Source organism: Lissotriton vulgaris, chromosome 8 (assembly GCF_964263255.1).
Source record: "Lissotriton vulgaris chromosome 8, aLisVul1.2, whole genome shotgun sequence".
NCBI classification, from domain to species: Eukaryota; Metazoa; Chordata; class Amphibia; order Caudata; family Salamandridae; genus Lissotriton; species Lissotriton vulgaris.
Genome location: NC_141696.1, coordinates 293,988,079 through 294,012,849, shown reverse-complemented (window position 1 = coordinate 294,012,849; position 24,771 = coordinate 293,988,079). Strand labels below are relative to the sequence as shown.

The window sequence follows — 24,771 nt, the reverse complement described above, 5'->3', positions numbered from 1 at the left end:
AAGAATAGAAGGTGAGTGGATCCATCAAGTTTGAACCTGGGGCCATGAGGCCAATAATAGATCCAAGAAGTGGATGCATTGGAAGCAAATGTAAAATAATTTCCCATAGCCATGGCACTACCAAGATTATAATTTCCCATAGCCATGGCGCTACCAAGATTATGTTCAAGAAAGTATCATTAGGAGAACAGGTCTTTGACCCAAACACCATAGTTCATGATGGCAACCCATGTTTGGCTTGATAGAATGCTCCCTTAATGGAACAGCAAAGAAAATGCTGACTGCCTTGCACTCTGCATTCAAAGAAAAGTAGCATGATGTTCCAAGAAGGCTTCCATTCCTAGAGCTGCAGTCAGTGCCAATGTATAGTAGGAAACCAGGACCTATAATATGCATATCCACAAGCTCTACCTGCCTGAACTAACCTGACCCTTTAATTGCCTCCAGGTTGGACAGTTTGAACATTTCATAAATCAGACCAACCCCAAATAGCTTGTATTAAAATATAATGGATTAGGTCAAAATGATCCCCATCCTATTGAGAGAAAGATTAGTTCCTTCTGAGAAATCGTCTGATTTCAAAAAGGCATTCAATAAAATGCCACAATCATCACAAAGTATCATTACATATAAGCACCTGTTCATTTCATCTCCTCCAACATGGCATAAAGAGGAGCATGTTCCTATAATGTATTCTACAAATCCAACATCAGTTCATCGAATAAGTGGTCCTGGTCAAGAGTTATGGAATTAATAAGGCTTCAAAACCTCATCTTTGTAAATAATTAAATGATGTGAGATTTACAATTAATTACATTATTGATGGTCAGTTAAAACAGTAATGGGTGGTTGCTTATTATGAAATTAAGTTATGCGTGCTGTGCTAGCTACTACGTAGTGTTAAAAGTAATCTAAGAACCATTTACTTAATATTGTTTTTGATTTTTGTGTCATTACGTGATGCTATAGTTTAATCAGAGATGTTGTTGACATTTCTTTCAATAGAACAACACTTATTTTTGTATTGAGAAAAGGTTGTTGAGGCATTCTCTTATATTTCTTCCTTAAGTCACAACTGCATTGCAGTGGCTTCGTGTCACAGGCCACTAGAACACAATTTCAATCAATCTAGAAGATTAACTTAGAAATTGTTTTTTCTTCCTCCAACCCTTTTGGGACCTCATTCACAAACACCTCATGCTCATCTTTGGTATTAAGTTCCAACTCTCTTTCCCATTAATTCTATTGGGTCCATTAGCTGCCCCAGTCCCTCTCCCCTTGGATCCCATGGAATTACAGCTGTTGGATCTCCTATTGACTATTGCAGTGAAAGTAATTCTTATGGAATGGAAATCGTTTTCCTCTGTTTCTTATCATACTTGGTGGGCTTGTGTTTCCTTTTTACGAAGTGCTTATACCTCGGTCGATCATGCTCACCTTTCACCATCTATTGCTAGTGGGGTTTGGAATGCTCTGGATAACTATATGGATTTGTCATCAAAGGGGTTGGTTGACCAATATCCCTTCGATTTGTCTGGTTGATTGGCGTCTTGTTTGTCGGGTTAGTTCGTTGGAAATCCTTCTCTCCTTCTTTCTTCTCCTCCTTCTCTGTCTTCTCTCCTTTTTCCATCTTTTCCCTCTTTTTCTCTTTCTTTCTTCTTTCTTCTTTCCTTTCCTCTCTTCCCCTGATTATACCAGCTGATAGTGATACTCTTGATTGTGGACTCTGCCTAAGCTACTTACTTTATCTTAATTAATTCATGTTTCTGTTTTTGGCAGACTACTTTTGTTTATGGATGTATTTGTTACGACTCATTTTTGAATTTCAGCTTCTGATTGCTTTTTATCTGTTATCAATTGTATCACTTCTACTTGTATTCTGTATCTTTATTTGTTTCTTTATAACAATAAAATTCTTTTGAAATGAAAAAAAAAAAAAATATTGTTTTTTTCTGGAAATGTCATCATATGCATTTTTTTGCTATTTGCTATATCCTCTTGGTTGTATGTGTTACATGTTCGAGTTAATGGGGAAACTATACTGTAAGTATCCATGTTCTAAGAAATAGGAGCAGTTGAAAACAAGAAAGGCAAGCATTCAAAAAAAAGCAACATCAATTTCTAATGAGGCGTAATCAACCACTGATTTAGGATCTCAGTTTTCCAGTTTCCATATTACCAACAAACAATGAAAACATAAGATTGGCATGAACCATGGTAATAGAAAACACCGTACTTTCAAATATAGCGAAAGAAGAAGACAATGACAACATGCATTAACCTGCACTCTCTATGTGAAGAACTTAGATAAACATAACTGGTATGCTAATACTTTGAAGTGTGCATTTGAAAAAATATATAAATTCACTAAAATAGGGTAGGAATCTTCAAAAACTATAAAATCATTGTTAAGGCCCACACCTGTGCTTTCCTGAAAATAATATTTTACATTTTAGTAAAACTAGCTCAGCACAGCCGTCAGGTGTTTTTTTGTTCTGCTGTACTGGGAATTCAGAGCAATAGAGGCCATTAGTGATTTCACTACATGGATCTGCCCAATGCCTGTTTCACAGCTTCAAAACATCACTGTATATTCTCACTACATTGAAGTGAATGCTGTCACCGGAGTACGGAAAAGGCCCCATTGAAGTAACAGCTTCCCTTAAGCGTGTTTCCCTCCTCCTTTCACACAGCCCACCAATGCCACAACATTACACTGTTAGCCCCACTTGTCCCCAGCTACTGATGATGGGCCATGCAACCATGTGTGCAGGTCTTCCAAGGCAACCTTAATTACTCTGGCAGACACCAAGAGGCTGGCAGGGCCAGGTGGGTGTTACGTGCTTCATCCACATCCTATTCCCATGTCTCACTTAGGTGAATCTCCATTAAAAGTTCATTGTGCAGGGTATCCCTGAAGTGAATTCTCAGCTAAACATTCACTTGCTATGGATGATACCCTGACACAGCTAAAGCAAACTTAATGCATCTATCAATTCATCCATTTAAATTCAACTGTTGTAATATCTAGGCATAAACTTTTTTTTTCTTTTTTTTCTTTGGTCTATTTGAGCTTGGTGCAAGGATACGCTTTTGGGTTGTGATTTAAAAGCCTCAGAGCAAATGATATATAAAGCTAACCACAGCACTCTTAGGGCCGCAAACTACTGGAGTCTGAGGAGCTCATTCTTTAACTTCATCACTTCAAACAAGCGAGAGTGGTGAATGCAAGGTACATCCACCCAGGGCTCTGATCCCGATGGTTCCTCTGTGGAATCGTTGTTGAGAAAATGCCAAGTTGTAACTTTTGGACTCCATTGTTTTCTTCTCAATTCTTCTTCATCTCATGTCATGAATAAAAACCACCATTTAGAAAAGGATAAATTATTACATAAATCTCTTTAACTGCTCCAAAGAACTGAAGCTCTGCATGCCCTCCAACTGTGGCTGGCTGAGAAAAGCCCAATTAGTTACAGTCTAAGCACACGATCCAGAATACACTTGGGCATGTAAATTCTCAGCCCTTAATCTCCAGTGCAAAATTCCCCCACAGCATCGCCTTCAGCAATTGTTCCATCTGTGTTAAAATTCTTAAGAGTGCACCGGCAGATAATGAACATCTAATTCTAATTCCAGCCCACCAGTTAAAAAAATGAAAAAACAAATTGTTTTGCATATAGCAGACTTATTTTTAATTACAGTCGCGGGATGATTTCCGTATACCATGAAGCATATGTGAATTCTCATCAATCAGAGGGTGTGATTGGCAGAACATCACAGGGCGTCTTGTTTTAGCCCAAGGGGATATCAACATTCTGCTTCACTGGGGAATTGTCTCTGGTAGAAACAGCTTAATCCTTTTAAAAATACGATATCATGTCTACTTGGGTGATTTTTGGTGTTTTTCCATCATATTGTAAGTCATGATCTCTCTACTCTCTAAAAATGTTTAGGATGAGTAGTCATGTATGTGTCTGTAAAACAGTATGTCTTTTTACGAGTTTGGTAGTCAGAATATTCAATTTGTTAGTGTTAGAGTATTAAACTTTTCAGATGGCACATCATAATGCCAGTCACCGTAAGTTGGATAGTTCCTCATCGCAGGATACTCAGTATAGCCAGCATATCACTGTGAATTATTGTCTAAGCCCATCGTATGGTATTATAGTGGCATTTATGTAGCACTCTATGCTCTTGATGAGGCACCAAGTGGCTTTGAGGAATATTGCTTCACTACAATTCTGTAGCTATGGTAAAATATGCTCAAAAAATATTGCTCCTTAAAAACATACATTTTATCAAAATTAAATTGTTAAATGCATTTAGAAAATATATTTTTAGAGGCCTAGTTTTAACTTGTATCCCTGCGGCTGTATCATGGTATCGCAGCGACTAAGCCATAATATTGCATCCCTCAGACCGCTGCTCCGTCACCAGAGATCGTGCACCATGGTGGTTGCAGTGGTCCTATGATGGTCTGACCGCCGTAGTTGTAATACAGTGGTCAGAGCACTGGTGCAGCAGTCCCGACTACCACTGCACCCCCACTCCGAGTTTGGCGATCCAATTGTGCGCCAAACTCATAATTACTCCCTGACTCTCTGAAACATTCTGTATTCTTTCAGTGCTGTTCTACTCACCCTGGGAAGGTGGGATCATGCGGAATGCTGGGTGCAAGTACAAAGTAGGTTTACCTATTATAAGAGTACAAATAGTTACTTAGGTTATCCATAGGGGATGAGTCATGTGTTACTAGAATAAGCTTCCTTTGAGGGTGAATCAGGAGTAGCGTATGTCAAGTGCAGGGTGTTCCATCAGTAATAGCACAGTGCGAAAATCTGTCCAGAAATAAACATTATTTTCACTGTTCACCACAACCAGTATTTCTGGAAATTACAGAGAGGTGCAACTCTAATAGTAAACAACACCTGGCAATTATTGGAAATGTCTCCAGCTGGCTTTTGCTGCCAAAGAAGTCACATAGAAAAGTGAAGTGGAAAATATATTCTGTTGGCATTTTTCAATATTTTATGGACATCTTTTGAATTTAACAGAAAGGTGCTGCCATAAATCTATATCAGTCAATTGCACTCTATTTACCAGAATTATCTAATTTCGGGCATTAATGAGAAATCATACAGTGTATATTTTAGTTACTTTTTATCTAAAGCTTTTGAAGGTTTGGAGTACAGAAAATAACTGAAGAAAAACAAACTACTGTCTGGAAACACATATGCTGAAGCTATTGCACTAAGAAATAAGAATCAATCATGACAACTGAGGTCAGGAACGTTCATTTTAATCACGCACCGCAAACAAGAATAGGAATGCAGTGCTTTATTGAGGACTTACCGTCCAGGTGACTTGAATAGTTGTTGGGGTCAGTACAACAGGATTGTGTAGCCGAACAATTACATCACCCAATTCTTTTTGTACTTGTCTGTGGTCTATTCCCTGTGCTGGTGGACTGATGTCTGCCAATAAACATATAAAGTGACGGTTCAGAACAATACAGGAAAAAAAACATTGGCAAACAAATTAGGGTTATTTTCAGGCCACTATACAGTAATATACATTTGGACATTCACATATGAGGATTCTTTGCATACTTTATCTGCGAAACACATGCCCATTGGTATTAATATGGATTTGGATTACAATTATGGAATATCAATGTCGACACAGGTTTATCTACATTTCCTGAAAACTAGACAGAGTCCAACTCTGTGGCCATGGGGTCAAATACATATTCTTGCTGTGACCACATTAGTCCACTGAGACATCAGACCTGGTAGAAATATATCTTGTTACCCACTGCATCCACACCAGCCAGTGTTATGGTTGGTCATTGCCTGCAGCTGAATGAAAGTAGAGACCAGGCATCGGATATGGCACTAGCTCTACTGGCGCTATATACCATGTTTCAAAGTGATCTCTGGAGGCTGTAGTTTAAGCAGGACAAGATTATGGGTAACAGCCATAAACAATTAATGATATCTCTGAAGCAAATGAAACTAAAATCCCCAGCCTTTCTCTTTCCAGAATTTAGAGAAATGTGACTCAGTCACTGTACCTGGAATATGCATCTAGGCAAAAGCTATACCAGAGTCTTGTTTGTTGTAGAAACTCACCATGGGGAAATACTTTTACACGTATCGTATTTTTCTCCTTCCTTAAGTACTCAGGGCCTGCCCATCTACTCCGACAAACAACAACGAAAATCTCACCCTCAAAAAAACCATAGGACTTTTGGATCAGACTATGAGGGATGGTCCCAACTCAAAACAAAAAGTTTGCTAAAAACGGTATTCACATTAGAAGTAAGTACACATGTAATGCACGTACATATGACCCGTGCTATAAAAAAAGGGATAGGAAGAAGAAGAGGTAGATGTTGGTAGTGGGTACATCTTGTCCCAGTAGGGAGTATAGAGAATCGAGAAGACAGTGAAATTCATGCGGTGAGGTAGGTCAGCCATGAATATGGGTGACGTCTTGCTAGATGGGCAATATGAGATTCAGGCAGAAAATACATTATTATTAATCAGAATCTGACTATTACAATGATCTTGTCTCACTAGATTACGTACACCTGAAAGAATAACAAAAAACTATTTTTTTCCAAATGTTGCCTGTATAGCAGGATGTGCAGTTTAGCAACATGAAACACTGTACTGTCTAAAGCACATTGTATGATTTTTAAGTGCGAGTGTCTCACACCTCCCATCGAACTTTCTGCATTTGCGCAATACCTTTCCAGACATGTAGACTTTCTTTTAAGAGTGCCAGGTTTGGCATCTTTAGAGTAAAAATTTATATATTACTAAGCGGTGTATGTTATGCATCATAAACAATGGGCCTCAGCTTTTGATGTTGATGGAAGTAAATCTCCCAAAAACTCTACAGTGTAAACAGTTCATAGAAAGTCTGGCAATACTCCCAAATGTGTACATTCTGTGAAAACCTTCAGCACATTACCCACACACAAGGGGTGATTTATACACACAACCCCCCCACCCCCCTTGTGTAAGGCGCCTGCAATCCCACCCTAAAAACTGACATTTGCATGTGCAAGTCAGAGTAAACACTGAAATAGCTTTGCGAATGAGGCCTTTACAGTTATTTTAACAAAGCACCAAGTATGGAAACTGGCAACTGTCCAAAAAACAAGCCCAATCTGCTACAGTGAAAGAGAGAGAGCATATTCCTCCCATGCCGAGGACTCGACACTCATTTTCATTCTTGTTTTTCTCAAACGTGTGTCACCATCTAGGCTTCTCTGAAAACCATATCGTGAGTCAATGGGCCACGTGCATCAAAGTCCGTTTTTGCGATTCCCAATTTGCGATTTTTAGGGAATCGCAAATAAGGAATCGCAAAACGGGATGCATGAATAAAATTGCATAAAATTTGCAATTCGGTAAAAATCGCAATTTTTACCGAATCGCAAATATTATGCGAATTCCAATTTGCGATTTCGCAATTCTCATTGATTCCTATGGGCCAAAAGGCCCATAGGAATCAATGGGAATTGCGAATTCGCAAATTGGAATTTGCAAAATGTTAATGCATTCCATGGGTGCAGGGGGGGGGTCCAAAGGACCCCCCCCTGCACCCCTGAAATGTATTTTAAAATGGATGTTTCACACACACATGTCCTAAGGACATGTGTGTCTGTAACATGACATTGTATAAAATGCTAATTTGAGCATTTTAAGCAATTTTCGCAAATTACCACGAGGTTCACCCTCGTGGTAATTTGCCCCCCCTAATTGCGAGTTCGCAATTTTAAAATTAATCATGCATTGCTTTTAAGGAATCGCAAATTTGCGATTCCTTAAGAGCAATCGCATTTTTGGAATTCGCTAAAAATAGCGATTTTTCCAAAAATGCTTGATGCATAGTAAAAAGGTATTTAGGAATCGCAAACGGCCGATTTTACCGAATCGCACCGTTTGCGATTCCTAAATAGCTTGATGCATGTGGCCCTATCTGTCTGCAAGACTTTCTTCTGGTAAACTCTACTTTCGCATTTCTTTCTTCAAAGTGAGGCAGAGGCAATGCCTGCTACAGACCTGACAGCAAAGCTTTCCTCGATCCTATTGAGAAACACAATGAACAGTTAAATGAGGATATCTTGAATGTATAATCTTTTTTTACAGCCTCGACTGTTAAAACCCGAGCAATCTAGTGCACACAGGACAAGTTCATTTTGTGATGACTAACAAACTTTTTGTAGGTGAAAGCGACAAAATATAACACCTAATTGTAAACAGCTAGTGATAACTATTGTATGAGAAGTTGTGTGATGCAGTCCTTTAAGTGCATAGTCAAGGGCCAACTGCTAAACAATTAATTTATTTGCAGCATTTAATATTAGTCAGTAGAAATCAGTAGGAAAAGTGCTTTCTTTTTATGCCAAGAAAGTTCTCTTTAAGTATTCTATTTCTCATTTGGATCTCATTTTATAATCATAAATCTCGGTTCATAAGGGCAAAACACACATTTTGACCCCAAAACATGAGCATGCTTATCACATTTATTCAGTAAATTACTAGAACTATTAAGGGTTTTTGAATGAACTGAAGTCTCTGAAACAAATACCTGCCTGTCTTATTGATCAGCCAATTGAAGTATCATTCTGACAAGTTCAGCAGAAGATTTGTGTGTTAGAAGATGTGTGTGTTAACAGACGGATGTCGCTGCCCGCTTAAAAAAGAGAAAAAAAACAAATCCCGCTGGTCTTTACAAAAGGCTAATTCATCCATTAAGAGCCTTTTTCATCCTGATTATTATAAAAAGAAGCACCTGCACTTGGCTGAGCATATCAGCAGCTACTTCTTCAGTTAATGGGATTTCACATTTGCAAATCATTGTAATTACCTACAGATTATTCATTAAAGTATGATTCATATTATGGGGCCACCTGTTTTATCACTTTCTGTGTTGTTGAAAGCAGTTATTTAAGGTATCTGAACGAGGCGGTAGATAATAAGGCATTACATTGATAATGCAGAGTGTAAGCGAGAAGGCTGAACTTCAGTTTCACCGATGCGGTTGTCTTTTCTTTAGAAACCTTTCATCGTGCTGCTCATAAAATGATATATATGAAATGATCTGCACTTGTCAGTCATTTCATGGCATGAATCGCAACCCTGAAGCAGGCAGCTGGCACTAGTCACTCAAGATCCCGCAGAGATTGGGTAAGTAAGGTGCTCACATTTCTCAGAAAAATGTGGATAAGTGCCATTCAAATCACACTGATTTTTAAAGGGCTAATGTAGCCGAGCAAGATGTATTGAGAAGGGCATTCCTTTAATGTCAGTTTCAAGGATGGTATTTGGTCACGTGCATAAGGAGGTAGCACTCATGTGCATGTCTTGTAAATGCATGCTTGGATTATAGTTATATACAACATTTTTTTTTACAGATGTGCCTAGAGACAACAAGGAGGGTGCAGGATACACAACACTATGTGTAAATCAGAAACACAATGCCTTGCACATTTGATATTAAGATTTCCCAAGAGAGCAGTTGGGTTCAGGTAACATGTTTCTTAGAGCTTGAAAATGTGGTAACAGCGATGGAGGATGGGAAGTAGAAAGGGGGTTATTCTTAGCAAGCTAGGCAAGCCTAGTATTTGTGGAGGTAGATCAACTTCTGGCGGATTTACGTGAAGAACAAGCAATTTTTCTTAAAGAGCAATCTCTCTTAAAGGGGGGGGGGGATTTAGGAACAATGTGTGACCCCCTTGGACTCTTAGTGAAAGAGGCAAGTGGTATCTTACACTGCTTTTAGTGACTGAGTATGCATGATTGGAAATTTAGCTATACAGCCTAGTCCACTGTACAAATACCTCTATATTTCTAGGGTGTTTTGTGATGGATAGATATATGAACCCAAAAGGCTTAACTTTTGCAAAAGTTCTGTGAGTAATCTAGTTTACTGTTAGCTTATACTAGATGGGAAGTTTCAAAATGAAGAAAGTTAGAAAAAGGCAAATCTGTGGATGAGGGTTCAGGGCCAAAAGGCATTGTAGTGTGCAACCAGAGATGTTCTTAGGTTCCTTCTTCCCATGGTAACTGTTGGAAATAGCCCTTTTTGCAGGGTTATTCCCAAACTTTTTGCTTCTTCCTCCCTTATTTTCCCTGACCTGTGGTTGGCAATAGGACTCTGGGCACTTTGCCACTGCTGATCAGTGCTAAAGTGCATATGCTCTCTGCGTAAATTGTTATTGTAATTGGTTATCCATGATTGGCATATTTGTATCACCAAGAAGTCCCTAGTAAAGTGCACTCAGTGTGCCAGGGCTGGTGATACAAATTCTACTAGTGGGCCTGCAGCACTGATTGTGCCACCCACATGAGTAGCCCTAAATTGGTGTCTCAGGCATGCCACTGCAGTGCCTGTTTGCAGTCTGTGAACTGCCATGTCCTCCTGGTCAGTGTCCCCACTTCTAACCCTTCCCTTTCGGTGCACATTGGTCACCCCTATGGAAGGTCCCCCCTTGGGCAAGGTGCAGTGTATGTGAAAGGTAGAGCATGTACTAGTGCAGGTGATATGCTCTGGTAGTGAATGACAGCCATTTTCGTTTTTTCACTATTGTAAGGCTACCTTACCCATAGGCTATCATGGGGAATGCTGGCTACAGTGGCTATCAGCATATATTCCCATAGGAGCAAGGTAGGACATAAAAGTCTGCTATCCCTGAACTCAGAATCTAATAACACATCTTTTAGGAAAGGTGGTTTTTAAATCCTGTGTTTGAGAACAGCACTTTTAGAACGTGGCTGTTCTTTTATCTGCCCTTTCTGTGTGCCTTGGCCTGTTTGTGAATTGACTGTCTGGTTTGAGGGTGACAGGGGCTGGAGAGCCCCCATGAGGCTGGATGAGTCAGCCCTAGGCTGAATGACTGCATCTGCATCTTGAATGGTGGGAGGGGATAGCACCTGGGCCTGAATAGGGCTGTGCCTGCCTTCCACAATGCTGGCTCCACCTCCTGCTGGGTGGCTGACGACTCTGCCCCTCTCTCTGAAAGGAAAGGAGAAGCCAGGAAAACAAAATGCTCAAGGAGCACCCAGAAGTGGTTAAGACCGGGCTCAGAGCCCTCCTGCACAAAGGGAACAAATATGTTTAGTGGTATAAGTACAGGACGCCAGACTACAGAAAATTAGATCATCCTGGAATCAAGAAGGAACCTCTGCCAAGGAGAAAGCTGGAAGACTGAAGAGGAAGGACTGTCCTGCTGTGTGTTTGTGGGCTGACCTGCAGTTGCTTTGCTTCCAAGGAGAGGGGAAGGACTTTGCTTTGTGCTGTGTCCCCTTGCTTGAAGAGATCTCCAAGGGTCTGAGTTGAGCTGGCTCCCTGTTAAGAAGTCCCAAGAACAAAAGGACTTCACCCCCAGCTTCCCTGAACTCTACTGGGAGAGTTCTGTCCTTCCTAGAGTGCTTGGGCCAGTTGTGGTCCCTCTGGAAGTTGTACCTGTGTTCGGGAAGCTGGAAAAGAAGATACTAAAGACTTTCTGCAAAGTTTCACACATCGCTCGCTTGCGGAGTGCATCCCTGTTAGTGCGATGAAATTCCTGCCGCTGCGAAGATCGAGATCGTTGCAGCGACTGTTGCCGCTGCAAGAACCGACGCATCCTTCGCTTGCAGAATGCATCGCTCGGGTGCGGGAAAAGTACCATAGCTGCGAGTATCGTCGCAGAGCCTGTCATCACTGGATCAGATCGTCGCACCACCTGCTTGCAGACCGCATCACGTCGCTGCGAGAGTCGTCGCAGAGCCATAGCATTGAGGGGCTGCGAGAGGAGAAGATCGACACTGCGCCATGCATCGCCGCCGCACCGGAGATCGTCGCAGTCCCGAAGATCATCGCATCGTATCTTTTGGGAGACGCTCATTATGAAACCTGCGCACTCTAATCCATACAAGGTATCGCATCACTCCCCATACAGATTGGAGTCATCGGAACACGCCCGCTGCATCCAGCGGGGTTGTCGCATCGCCTCCCCAGGGTCTCAGAAGTGACGCATCGCTTGTTTTTCAACAATGCAGCTTTAACTTGGAACTTTTGTCGCATCTAAAAGGTACTGTTGGCTAAAACGTGACGCAACTGTGAATTATTTTAACACAACCTTAAGAGCTCTTTTGAAACCATATTTTTGCACTGTGTATGTTGGATTTTTTGTTGTTTTGGTCTTGTTTAGTTTAGATTAATGTAAAATGTAAATGTATAGGCATTTATATAGCGCACTACTTACCCGGAGGGTCCCAAGGCGCTTCGACCGCTGCGAAACCCTTCCTGGCTTCCCTGAGAGATGGTCCCTTAATGGGTATCTCCAGGGTGAGACCAGGCATCCCCGGCGGTCTGGTGGGGCCGTTAGTGAAGATGAAGCAAGCTAATGCCCAGAGTTGCCGAGTGTGAACGCTGATCAGAGTGGGCACCGAGGCGAGAGAATTATCGAGTCCGCTGACCCTGGTCCAGAAACCTGCCGCGCCGGGAATCGAACCCTGGTCCCGGGCCGTCCTCTGCTCTCGGGTCTGCCACCTCTAACCAGTGAGCCACACTACTAAATACTTCTATTTTTCTAAACTGTTGTGGAGTCCATTTGTGGTGTTTTCACTCTGTTACTGTGAGTGTTGGTACAAATACTTTACACATTGCCTTTGATAAGCCTGACTGCTCGTGCCAAGCTACCAAGGAGGTGAGCAGGGTTATCTAAAGAGTGTATGCTCCTTACCCTGACTAGAAGCAAGGGTTCCTATTTGAAGAGTGGTACCTACCTCTGCCAACTAGAGACCCCCGGATCTAGCAGTAACTATAATTAAGGTATAGGTTAGGCCAACTGATGTGTTTTTGGTTTGATAATTTTCTTGCCATACTGGCTCCACAATCTACTGCATATTTTTCAGATTTCAACAGTCTTTAATAAAAATATTTGGTTATCAAACAGATCAAAACTTAATATACTTCAGGTGTGACTTAACACTGAGGAATACACCTAGCAAAAGTTAATTGGTCTCTTTTAAGGTATTCACTGCAGTATTCATGCAATTAAGAAATGAGAATTGTTTGCAGAGAGTGAAAACTTCCCTAAAGAAAAGGGCAGAGTAAGGGCTTTGCCTGCATCAGGAAATCCAAACCTCATACGTAAAACCATTCAACAGGTTGGTAAGAGTAAGTCATTCTTTGTCTTGAAAATGTTCTGCTTCACCAATCCATGTTTACAACACAGACACTTTTGAAAAATGTGGCCTAAAATCTAAGCTTGGTAGATACTACTTGTCTACTCCGCTTCCTGCCTCACTTCACCTCTTGTAAAACCACCCCATTCAACCTTGGAACTAGTAGCAGTAACTTTCATCAATAAACTAGCAAGCAAAATGTAAAAATGACTTCCGCAATCATGCTTTAAATTACACCATAGTGTAATTAATGCTCAACAAATACGATGTCCCCTGCCAATGACTCCCAATAATCAAAACCTCAGTCCGAATCCACCACAAACTGCATCTTAACCAAGACTAACAAGATCCCGCCCTTGTTTCTCCCTAACAGGTACCTGGAGTATTTCATCCTCTTAATTATTTAAAATGTATTGGTTCACAGAGGGTTCTCCACCACCCACATTTGCAGGGATAAGAGAGACAGTGTCAGAGTATCTGTGATACACGAAACGTAAAGGAACATGGGTGAATCAAATAACATAATTTCCTTTCCTTCCAATGTCTACTGTTGGAGATTGAATCCTTGTACACATGTTTGCTTAGGGCCAACATAATTAACAGCACCCCTGGGTAAAACATACTTTTTGTCATTTGGCCATATCAACATGCAACCTTTATCTTTCTACCTTGTGCATTTTCTAGGGAAATCTGATCTACACTGGAGTGAGTGTTCAAGATAAATATAAATTATTGTATTTAATCAAGATGGGTGCAGTAAGAGACAAAACCAAACAACCAACAAAGGAGACATACAAATGAAATTTACATTGCATCACATTTATATTTTATGATTATGTATTAAAAAGAAAAATATGCAGTTATGAAGAAAGGGAAGTGTGTACTTTAACTGCCTTCATAGGGCAAAGTGAAAAAGGTTATCTAGTTTAATGTGAAATAGAAGCATTAATAATGTAATGAATGGATAACATAACACACTATGCTGTTTTGCAGCACAATTACCTTGCGTCCGCACAGGATCTGACATGGTGCTGGGGTCACTCAGACCCTGGTTGTTGATTGCTCTCACCATAAAAAGATATATAGTGTTGGGTCGAAGTCCTTTTACCGTATAAAGTGTGGTCTTCACATGGTTAGCCACTGTCTGCCAACTGTTGCTGACTGATTGACTGTTATTGGAATAAACACAAAAAAACACCTTCAGTTCTGCTTGTTAGGCTACTGTATTGAGTTTCAAAATAGAATTATTTGTTATGCTTTGAAAAATACAATATAATATTGTTTTAAAAGATCACGTTAGAAGCAATCCCACAGGATAGAATCAAAAAGCATAAATGTGTCAAGATCTCTAATAATTCCTGTGTATTTCCTTGTGACCAGCAACAGAGCACCCAAACAACTAAAAATGTGCATCTTTGTCCCATTACAAATTCAGCACTTACATAACAGTCCCCTCCATTTTAGATGTGTTCTGTGACACATATTCAGTGATCCAGAAGTCTTCCTGAATAACATCCCAGACTCCGGCTCCATTTGCGTTATCACTGGAATACAGTTCTCGTGGACCTACAAGTGTCACTATCATTGTCTTCATTAAAAATCACACACAGGGGGGAACTGCTTAAAAGAAAATCGTCAACGTTCTTAATTGAAGTTCTGTCTGTCTCTAAAAAAGCATTTCCCTTATAAGCAATATTCTTTTAAATATCCCCCATTTCATCCTTTCCAATTTATATATTTATGTCTTCCATAAGATGCCTTTTGGTGTGCCTAACTGCATTTTATGGTCAATGTTCATAATTCCTGATTAGGATGCTTTTCAATAAACTTAAGAAATAAAAATGCAAAGACTTTCAATGGTACGTGCTGATGTGGTGTTTATTAAAATATGCAAACACTACTTCATTAAGCACCGAATATTTTTCAATTCTTTAGCCCCCTTTTTAAACATTTTAGCAATAAAACTATACGTTTTCAGTGTTTGGCAGAGTGTAATATTTGAGTTAAGGGGATATAGTTAAGTTCCACTTTGTGCTTTCAAAATTTTAATAATAGTAATCATCAAACTAAAATGATGAAAACATGAAAGACCAATTAATTAGTGCACAAGGTCAATAGCAAAAGGCAGTGGTAATACCAGAAGATCGGAAGCTAAATGTCAGCTATAACAAACTAGGAAGTGTCTGGGATGACATAGTTCACATACCTGAAAGCTTCAATGATATACGAGTTTACTGGCAGGCTCCCTGGTGTGCCTGCCTGCCAGGACAAGGTGACACTGTTCTTCGTAACATCAGTGACTTGAGGTTTGGACGGGGGCCCAGGAAGGTCAATTAAATCATAATTCTTGTTGAATATTGCGGTTCCTGGTTCTGTAAGAATTACAAAGCCATAGGACATTTTATTGGCAACCACTTACCAGAGTTTACTAACACAAGCTTGGTCCTATATGCAATACATTTAAAATATATATGGAACATTAAGATTCACTCCTAAAAACCGTTGCTATTCTATTTCTTTTCTACTTCTATAGGAAAATCATCATATATGATTTCCTTTTGGTTTGATAGGAAAGGACACACACATCTCCTTACTTTATCAGGGATCATAAACTTTGCTTTGGTCTCTCTAATTGAACAATTATTTGGTTCAGGCCCAGAAATTTACAACATCGAGTTACTGAGTTCCTTTGAATACCAATGGAGTTATGTGTTCAAGCAAATAAGTGAATTATGGTTTAAAAGTAAAGAACCCATAGAAGCTGCGTAAAGTCTTGTGTACTTAAAATACTTGAGGGTTTTATGTACAAAGGTGCACTCTGATTGCCCATTCAGGAGTGCAAGTGCAAAATAAATGAAAAAAATTGCACTTGAATTAATTTATGAATTTTAACTTACACCAGAATAATACTGAGTAGGTGTCTTTAGTAATGTACTCCAGAGCTGCTGGTACGTATAGCAGTTATTGAGCTTTTAAAATAAATGTTTTACTGACTCCAAGTACTGTCCATTGGTGGGGTATTTTTGGATCAGTTCTTTCTCTCACTTGTACTACTGTTTTTTTAAAGGTTCCAATGGAAGCAACATTTTAGGACCTGATCTCTTTGGCTTAGATGTTCACTTAGTTATCTACTAAGTTTTATCATTTAGGATGTTTTAGCTGTTTTTTTCTTTATTCTTTACCACTCTAAATTGCCTTGTTATCTTGCCTATGGCCCTAACTCTGTTTTTTATTTAAAAGGAAGGCAATCATGTGTTTGGTAGCAATGATCTTCAATATCTTCTTGTAACAGGAGCAACATAAAAGAAGGACATTTAACCTTCTTTAACATCAGTAAAAATCTTCTTTTGCCATATTGAATACTTGTATCTGTTGATCCATTTCTTCAGCACGGAAATCATCAATATGCATGTTAAAATACAAAAGTTTCATAATCTTATTAAATTATCTGTTGAACAGCCTATCATTCTTCTTTACAGCGCCCTCCCCACCCCGCTTGGGTCTCATTTACAGCCCTTTTGAAGAGGTAATAAAGATTTTAAGGTTATACTAAAGAGTGCTTAGAATATGTGGCAAAAGTAGTCAAGAGTGAACTTTTCTTCAACTGCAAAGGTCAAGGGCATTTCTCTGTAGAGGGCAAATGAATTAGTCCGTTTACTTTTTACAAAAGGTTACCTCTAGCCTTGTTGTCGGTCAAGCCATAATAGCAAGCCTGTTCCCACCTACATTCTCCTTTCGTAGATAGAAAGGTGTGGCAGTTCTGTTGCTGTTTTTTTTACATACTACATACACAATCACATACAATGATAACACTGTTCACATGCGTTAAAACATATCACTCTCTGTGACAAGTGCAGTCAGTCTATCCATGCAAACACACTTTCAATTTTAACACGCCCTATAACATTAAGACGTCTCCATGGAGATGTCATTACCCTGTGCCAATTGCAGTTTGGAAGGTAAAGGAATGCCATTATAAGATTCAGGAAAAAGTTCTCAAGGATGACAATGGAGTTAATGGATCTTCAAACAATTAATGCAGACAGAGTTAATCCAAGAAGGAAAAATCAATTATGATATAATTATCTCTAGAAAACATAATACATTTCCCAAAAAATGACTGCAACATTTAGTCAATATGTGCTAAAGAAACTATTAATAGAACTGCTGATAACATTAAATACTTATTTTTGAATTGTCATGCACCTTCTTGGATACATAAAGGGTCACGTGGGCATAAAAGCATTACAATGTACTAATTATAATATGGGATTCAATCAAAAGAAATCAATGTACCTGCAACATCTAAAACAGCACTCCAGGAAGTCTCCCCACTAGAACTTGTGGCCACACAAGTGTACGTGCCCGAATCAGACGCCTGCACACAAAGAAGATAATACAGGAGAGTTTCCATGATGTTTATATTTGTTCTTTTGTTCAACTAAGAAACCTATTGTAGACATGCACATTTGCCAAAGCATACCATTGGTAACTGTTACTACAGATGACGGAAACCATCACATTATATGCCTGTGGCACAAACACACAGAGATCCATCATTGTTTTCATGGGCACAATAAAAATATAACCCTCCACCACCACTAATGGATAAGTGCAAATGCTTTCATATTTTCATAGTAGAAAGCATAATGGGCACGAGGAACAACACAGATAAAGGACAGATCCTGGATGTGTTAAATTCCAGAAAATCCATTGTCTATAATCTTTGGACATCTTGTGTGTTTTGTCACATGTAAGCCTGTGTTTTATTTAGTAGGTATTGTGCATGATAGCGACATTTTTGAAAGCATGGAGCCCAATTTGTGAGCACTCAACATTCTGATGAAGGACGTTCTCCATGCAGTACATTGTGGGTTGTGTAAACTCACCCGTAGAGCTTTGATCTGCAGAGAACCTTGCTCCAACATGGAAATTCTACTATCTCGTCCCAGGAAACTGAGTCCTTCCTTAAGCCAACTGATGCCTGGGGCTGGTTCACCAGTTGCTTTGCACTTGAGCACAGCCGTTCCATCTACTGCCAGTGTTTGATTGGTTGGGCCCTGAAGGATGATGGGTGGAGGTCTATCTGTTGAAACTAAATCAAAGCACAAAACATCACAAAAAGCCACCCTACTTTTGTATCGTTAGTTGCTGTCACAAACAGCACATTTTCAATCATGCCAATTATGTACTGCAATGATTTTTATATAAATACCATTATATTGCTATGTTATTTCTACCATTGTTTACAAAATGCACAGTCACTGAAACTTCTCAAAGTACAACCCAGTGAAATAGAGGGTTGGGAAAGGTGTTTGACTAACCATCGTCTAAGAAACTTCCTAAACTATAAAATCTCTGATTTCATTTTTAGGAACATGATTAAATGTATCTAGGTCTTGAGATTGGGACATAGATAAGCACCTAATCAGTTTATTGCAAGGGCTGACAAGAAAACAAACAGGTACATTTTGAATACATAAAATCCGGAGAACACTACGAGTAATAATCCTGGGTTCTAAAAGAGCCCTTTTGAATGGGTAGCCAGTAGAATGAACCCAAGGTTAAAGAAATAAGGTTGTACTTTGAGGCCAAGTAACCCTCATGATAGCTGAATTGTTCACCTTATTCAAGATGATTATATACAAATTGCAGTAATGTAGTACAATGTCACATGCCTGGTCTGATTTCTTGAGTGCCTCTTCCTTTTAGGGCCCAAACAGGTGTTTATTGCCAAAGAAAATCCAGTTGATTCACAACCAAATATCCTTTTATTCAAAAGATTAAGCCTACAGATGTCTCTTCAGACTGGCAAATTATTGTAATCTGATGGGCAACCTTTTAGCTGTGCAGATATCCTCCCATAATTATTCATATATTTAGCCCAAACTGATAAGGTTGTAAGAGCATTTTGATAATTAAATACTTTTACAGAGGGTGACTCATGTTTCTGTCATTCGAAGTTTCACATTGGGATTCCTGCTTGGACGCTTGTCTGGCAACACAATCATTTTATGCGAAGATGTATCTTTATTTGTAAAGCACAACATATGCTTTAGGTTCTTGGAACTCCTGAAATAACATATTTGCAAAACAGACAGTACAATCAAGGTAGGAAAAACGAACAAATACGGAAGAGTTTTGAGTTGCACAATAGAATGAGTCAAGGCTGATAAAATGTATACAAGTGCAAGGTTTTTAAAAGAAGCAATAATACTGTTCAAAAAGCCAGAACTAAAGATTGCTGTGGAAGTTCAGTAAAGAGTGTTCCTGATGCATAGCTAGAAGAGCATTCAAAACTTTAGCGGCGGCTACTGAGAAATCAGTGTCTTCAAAAGTAGCAGTCTTTGTCTTAGGAACATCCAGTAAGATGTGCTGTGTTGAGTGTAGAGGGGAAATAAGTGTACAAAGGATGTAATTAGAGGCATTGAAGTCCAGTGTTGCTTGGTTTATAATTTTGTACATAGTTATCATGAACCTGAATAATTTCTGGAGCTTAGAAGGAACTAGCGCCAAGCCCGTAGAATATGTGCTGATAACGTCATAGCAGGTTTATCATAAGATGCGCCGTGGCCCAGTGTTTTGTAAAAGCTGAAATCTCAATAAAGGTCTAGACACGGGAACCAAGCTAGATTATGTCATAGTCCAATCTCAACTGGACTAGTGCTTTGACAACTGAAACTTGATCAGTCAGAATACAAGATATCATTTGTTTAAAGATTTTGACTTATGAAAACTAGCAATCATAGACATAGGGTGTCCAGTGAATGTAAAAAGTAGCAGGCAGAGAATTCAGGTTTCCAGGATAAATTAGAAATCAAAGGGTATCCAGGGAAAGTTTGAAATCAATGAGGCATTCTGGGTTGAGGACATGATTTACAGGTCTGAGCGGTGAGCCAATGCCCTCTGGTCAGATTTCTGGGTTCCATTTGGTAAAGTTATGTTGTTGTGGTTAACCGTTCAGCTTTAGCAGAATTAACCTGAGAAAGTTGGAGCCTTCAAATAACTGACCATAGAAAGGGAGGAAGAAATGTTGTAGCTTTGTCTTTGTTTAAAACCCAAAGGGTAAATTGGCATCATCAGTGTACAAGTACATTTGCGAATTAAATAGTTTCAGTAGCTTTGACAGTGATATCATATATATGTTAAAAGGAATCTGATAGCATTGAGCACTGGGGGTTCCACAGCTAGTAGTCTTAGGGTTGGAGGTGTTGGCTAATAGGGAAACTGTTTTAAATTGCTCAGAACTTAAGCTATTCCTCAGACGTGTTCTGTAATGTCAACTTCTACATGTCTCAAAGATATTGTGGTTGCCAAAAAGTTAAAGGCCACTTAGAGGTGTAAGGAAAACGGCGAGAAGGCACCATCTCCATCCATTAGACTCCTGAGGTCATCCAAGACCAAGGTGACATCAAGTTTAGTAATACGTCCTGGTCTAAAGCTAATTTGAAGCGCATTTAGCAGTGTTTCCCAGTGGATAAATTTCTATAACTGGGTAAAGATGCGCTTTTCCAGAAGAATCCCTAAGAAGGGTAACAAGGAAGTTGGGTATCAGTTGCTCATTTCATGTGATGACAGGGATGCCATCCTTTAAAGTGGCTTAATGATTACTGATTTCAATGCTTCTGGAATTATGAGACTTTCTAATGAGCATAGAAACAGGCCTTGAAAAAGAGATGACCTGAACAGGGGTAGTTATTTTTATTATTCTAGCTGTACAGAGGGAAGCCAGAGGCTTGAATGGATAAAGGCCTGTTTTCAGTAATTGTTTGAAATTGGAACATGAGGCTCCTGCTTGTCTGGAGTTAAAGACGTGGGGGAATTATACTATCAATGGACTCAACCATAGATATGGCAGTGGAGCAATTCGGATTTCTTGGCCCACATTTTCAACCTTAATTCCATGTCTATTGGTGCCATCAAGATATCCTTATAAAGATCTCCTGACATCTTAACCAGACATTTTATTAACATATACATTATTTTGTCCAGGATTGTATTTTTTTTAATAAATACTTTGAATATAAACTTGAAGATCAATATTTCAAATAATCATCATTTTTTAAAAAACATTACGCACGCTGAGAAGCAATCCAAGTTATCCAATACAATAAGGGCCAGATTATCAATTGGCCAGCAAAGAAGGCACCCCAATACTGTGTCTTGTATTATAACACCAAGTGGTACTGCCACCTCTCTGAAAGATGATTACAAATTTGAGAGCAGAAATAGGAAATGTCATGTGTGGTCTGGAATACCAGGCCATTTACTGCATGTTTTTCTGTATTTCAGGTGCTTTTCAACTCACTTATCTCACCTACTTTTAGCAGGAGATAATACATGGTGTAGTCCTGCTCCTGTTGAACTCCATCATTATGTAGGGTGGTATCGTCACAGAAAACGTATGGAAACCTGCGGAACTACCACTCAATACAATTATGACTGAACCTTTAAGCCTTAAGTACTGGTTCTTGGACCTACTAAAACATCCATATTTAATGTTTGTTAACAATCTTTTCGAGTGCTCATATGCTGAGCTACACAAATATAGAACATGTAAACATTGGTGCATTTCTCCTAGTACACCTTCATTCTGAAACGCTTAGCAATGAGGAGAAATTGCCATCCAGAGCCAGACAGCAAGAATAGTTATGCATATATTTTCTATTCTAGAATATTCCATGTATTTACTCCAAGAACCCGTGTTTATAGATGTGTGTATTTTTGCATTGTGGGTACCCGGCTGCTATTGTGATGTACAGTCAAGGCTGTGAAAGACCCCCCCAGTGGACTTTAAGTTCAATAACACGGTGCTGTCCATCTCCAGCCATAGGGGACTGAATAGCAATCAATGGCCATGTCAAGAGAGGAAGGAAACGCATGACGTTGTCGACTGCCCTGCGTGGAAGATACGCTCCAGACAGAATGACTGGTGCGCCCAGGTAAACAACGGCGGCTGCCAAGTCGCTGCATATTCCCCGAAAGAAATGCGCCCAGTGCTGTGCTCTGACACCTATCATGTTCAGGAACTGCATTTAGTATGTTTTCATCAGCGGAGGGACATCAATCATGTCTGTGCTTCGGTCGTTTCGTTTCAGGGAGCACAGACTGATTAAAACAATCTTTCCTCCGGTGAGGACTGTATTAGTTCTAGGACGCTTCGTCACCCCGCGCGCTTCAATAATGCATCCATGAGCTGCTGTAGTCAGTCCTACCTGCCGCCTGGACCAGGCATTGCAGATATCAACCATAAAAATGATATTGAGAAATGTAAAGTATGGCAACACGGACAAGAAAAGCCAACAAGAAATATAAAATACACTTGCTCTGCCTCGGAAAGGGCTATGGAGAGTACGAATTAAAAGTCCAGGTTCCCTTTTTGCTAACATGTTACTTCCAAAACCAGTCAGTGAACAAAACATCTCCTCCGCCATCTGTTAAGTAAAGAAGTGCATGTTTTTCCAGACTGCTCATGTGTAAGAGACACAACAATTTGCTGACTACGACTCTTTCACTTATGAATACAGATGCAATGAAAATGCTGCTGCAGCTTTTTACAGCTCTGATCAGCAGCATCTCTGTAAAGTGAGTGAAAATATCCTATTTTAGGATTCAGTAGCTTTGATCCACTGAGTAAATATTTGTGGACAGATTTGAAACATCTTTATTTACTTTGTCTGTGAGAAGTGGTATGGTTAGGACTCAGCCCAGCATTACAAATTCATGATGCATGTATAGAAGATCAATGTATCCAATTGGCTCAAATGCATATATTTTATTTTTGCAGTTTTATGTAGTGCGAAATCTGCACAAGGGCATTGGAGCGCTTTATAAGAGCACCAACTACATTGCACAAGATCAGATTATTATTATTTTATTCACAAGAAGAATAAGTGATTTCCTCAGAATTGTAGGATGCAGAGCCAAAGTTGGGACTCAAACCTGGTCCCCCAGTTCTAAGTTAAGCAGTGCTGGCCGTACTGCCACATTCTCTTCCCCAAGGAGACAACATAAGTACATAGGAGTGTATAAAATAATTTGCGAGAGCATAGACAAAATCTTGATTCATAGAATAAAGAATTGTACCCAAGTTAATGGATTTCCTTTATATGTAGGTTGCGCTAGTGTGGTGTAACCTCAATTTGTCCTGACTAAAGGCTAGGTGAGTCTGTCTAGTGTTTCTCTATTGGTCTATTGGGAAATGTTGCTCAACATCCACAAATTCGAAAGCTTAGGAGTATTCAACAACACTTTATAGGTAGTTTCCAACTCTGGAAATGAATGTAGATATTCTCAGGGTAGTGCAGCAAGCAAGTGTGTTGCAAGGGGGGTCCGGGAGGGAAAATACTGAAATCCAAGAGTAATGTAGGGAACAAGGTTTTCAGAGGCAAAAATATTTTTCTAAGGTGAATAAAGAAACAAGCGTGCATATGCAAATATACGAATGCATTGTTTTCATACACAGAGCATTACGTCTAGCAGATGGACATGCTCACGCATTTGAGGATTCATGGGTAGATTTGCCTGAGCTATTGGAGAGCTTCATACTGCATGGATGTACTTATATTTTTGACAAACAGTTCTGTTATTATATCATGAATTAACAAAGAATTTTAGTTACTGAATCAATTAAACTAATAGTTATCAAATTCAGATTATGATTCCAATGCATCATCCACCACTGAATGAAATATATAAAAGATCTTGTTAAACTTGAAGTATTCCTGTCTCCCACGATAAAAAAAAATATTTTGAGGAGCCCTGACCAAACAATTAGTCCTGTATTTTAAACTAGGCAGAGTGAGAGGGTAACCTACCAATTGCTACAAGTCTGCCTCCCTGCCACCAATTACAAAGGGAGAGCAGAGGCTGGGGCACCACTGATAAAAGGCAGCATCTACGCCTCTGTCAATGATCCAACAAATACTTCCCAGGTTAGAATTGGGTGGCACTATCTATTGAAGGTATGATTTTAGCATATTCTGGTGAGGAGAAAACATGGCAATGTTACCCACCTGCTCTGAGCTTGTGACAGCCTACCATCTTCACAAGCATGGGGCTCATGGAGTCCCTGTAAATTCCTTGAGCCCAAGAGAAGGAGATATTGTCTCAACAATACAAAGGAAGAGACAATGGTTTTCCTTATAGTTACATTCCTTAATGTGGGCTGCCACCCTCAGCGAAGGTTTCCAAACATTCTCCATCCTTTCGCTTAGACCAAATCTTTTACCATTTGTTAGTAGAAACAATTCTACAGTAATCAATAACAGTCAATGGTGTTCTGAGAGGATGCAAGATTAAAAAAACATTTCCCTCACCATTCCGGATGGCCTTTCACTCCTTCGTGGTGACTTTAATGCCGTGGTCTCGGGCTCCTTGGATAGATATCCCCCGCGGGAGGTGGGACCCGCCGCTCGTTGGCTACCGGACTTTATCGAAGCTATGAGACTGGTTGATGGATGGAGAGCCTATCATCCAGATCAGATGCAACACACTTTTCATTCTGGGGCGCACCACAGTCTTTCCCACCTAGACTATGGTATTGTACCGGCAGCGCAAGTGACTTACATAAGCGAAATCAAAC

The 24,771-nt window shown here is 39.7% G+C and overlaps 1 protein-coding gene across 12 annotated transcripts in view; it reads right to left on the bottom strand.

Annotated features, from left to right (window-relative positions):
• ROBO2 (roundabout guidance receptor 2) overlaps nt 1-24,771 on the bottom strand; it is a 770,916-nt gene that overhangs the window by 155,896 nt on the left and 590,249 nt on the right. For all 12 annotated transcript variants that reach the window (XM_086934061.1, XM_086934068.1, XM_086934067.1 and 9 more), the window contains exons 9-13: nt 18,077-18,282; nt 17,484-17,565; nt 15,394-15,559; nt 14,190-14,356; nt 5,353-5,474 (exon numbers count right to left, since the gene is read on the bottom strand). In XM_086934061.1, coding sequence (XP_086790187.1) covers nt 5,353-5,474; nt 14,190-14,356; nt 15,394-15,559; nt 17,484-17,565; nt 18,077-18,282 — 743 coding nt within the window. The remainder of the gene's footprint in view (nt 1-5,352; nt 5,475-14,189; nt 14,357-15,393; nt 15,560-17,483; nt 17,566-18,076; nt 18,283-24,771) is intronic.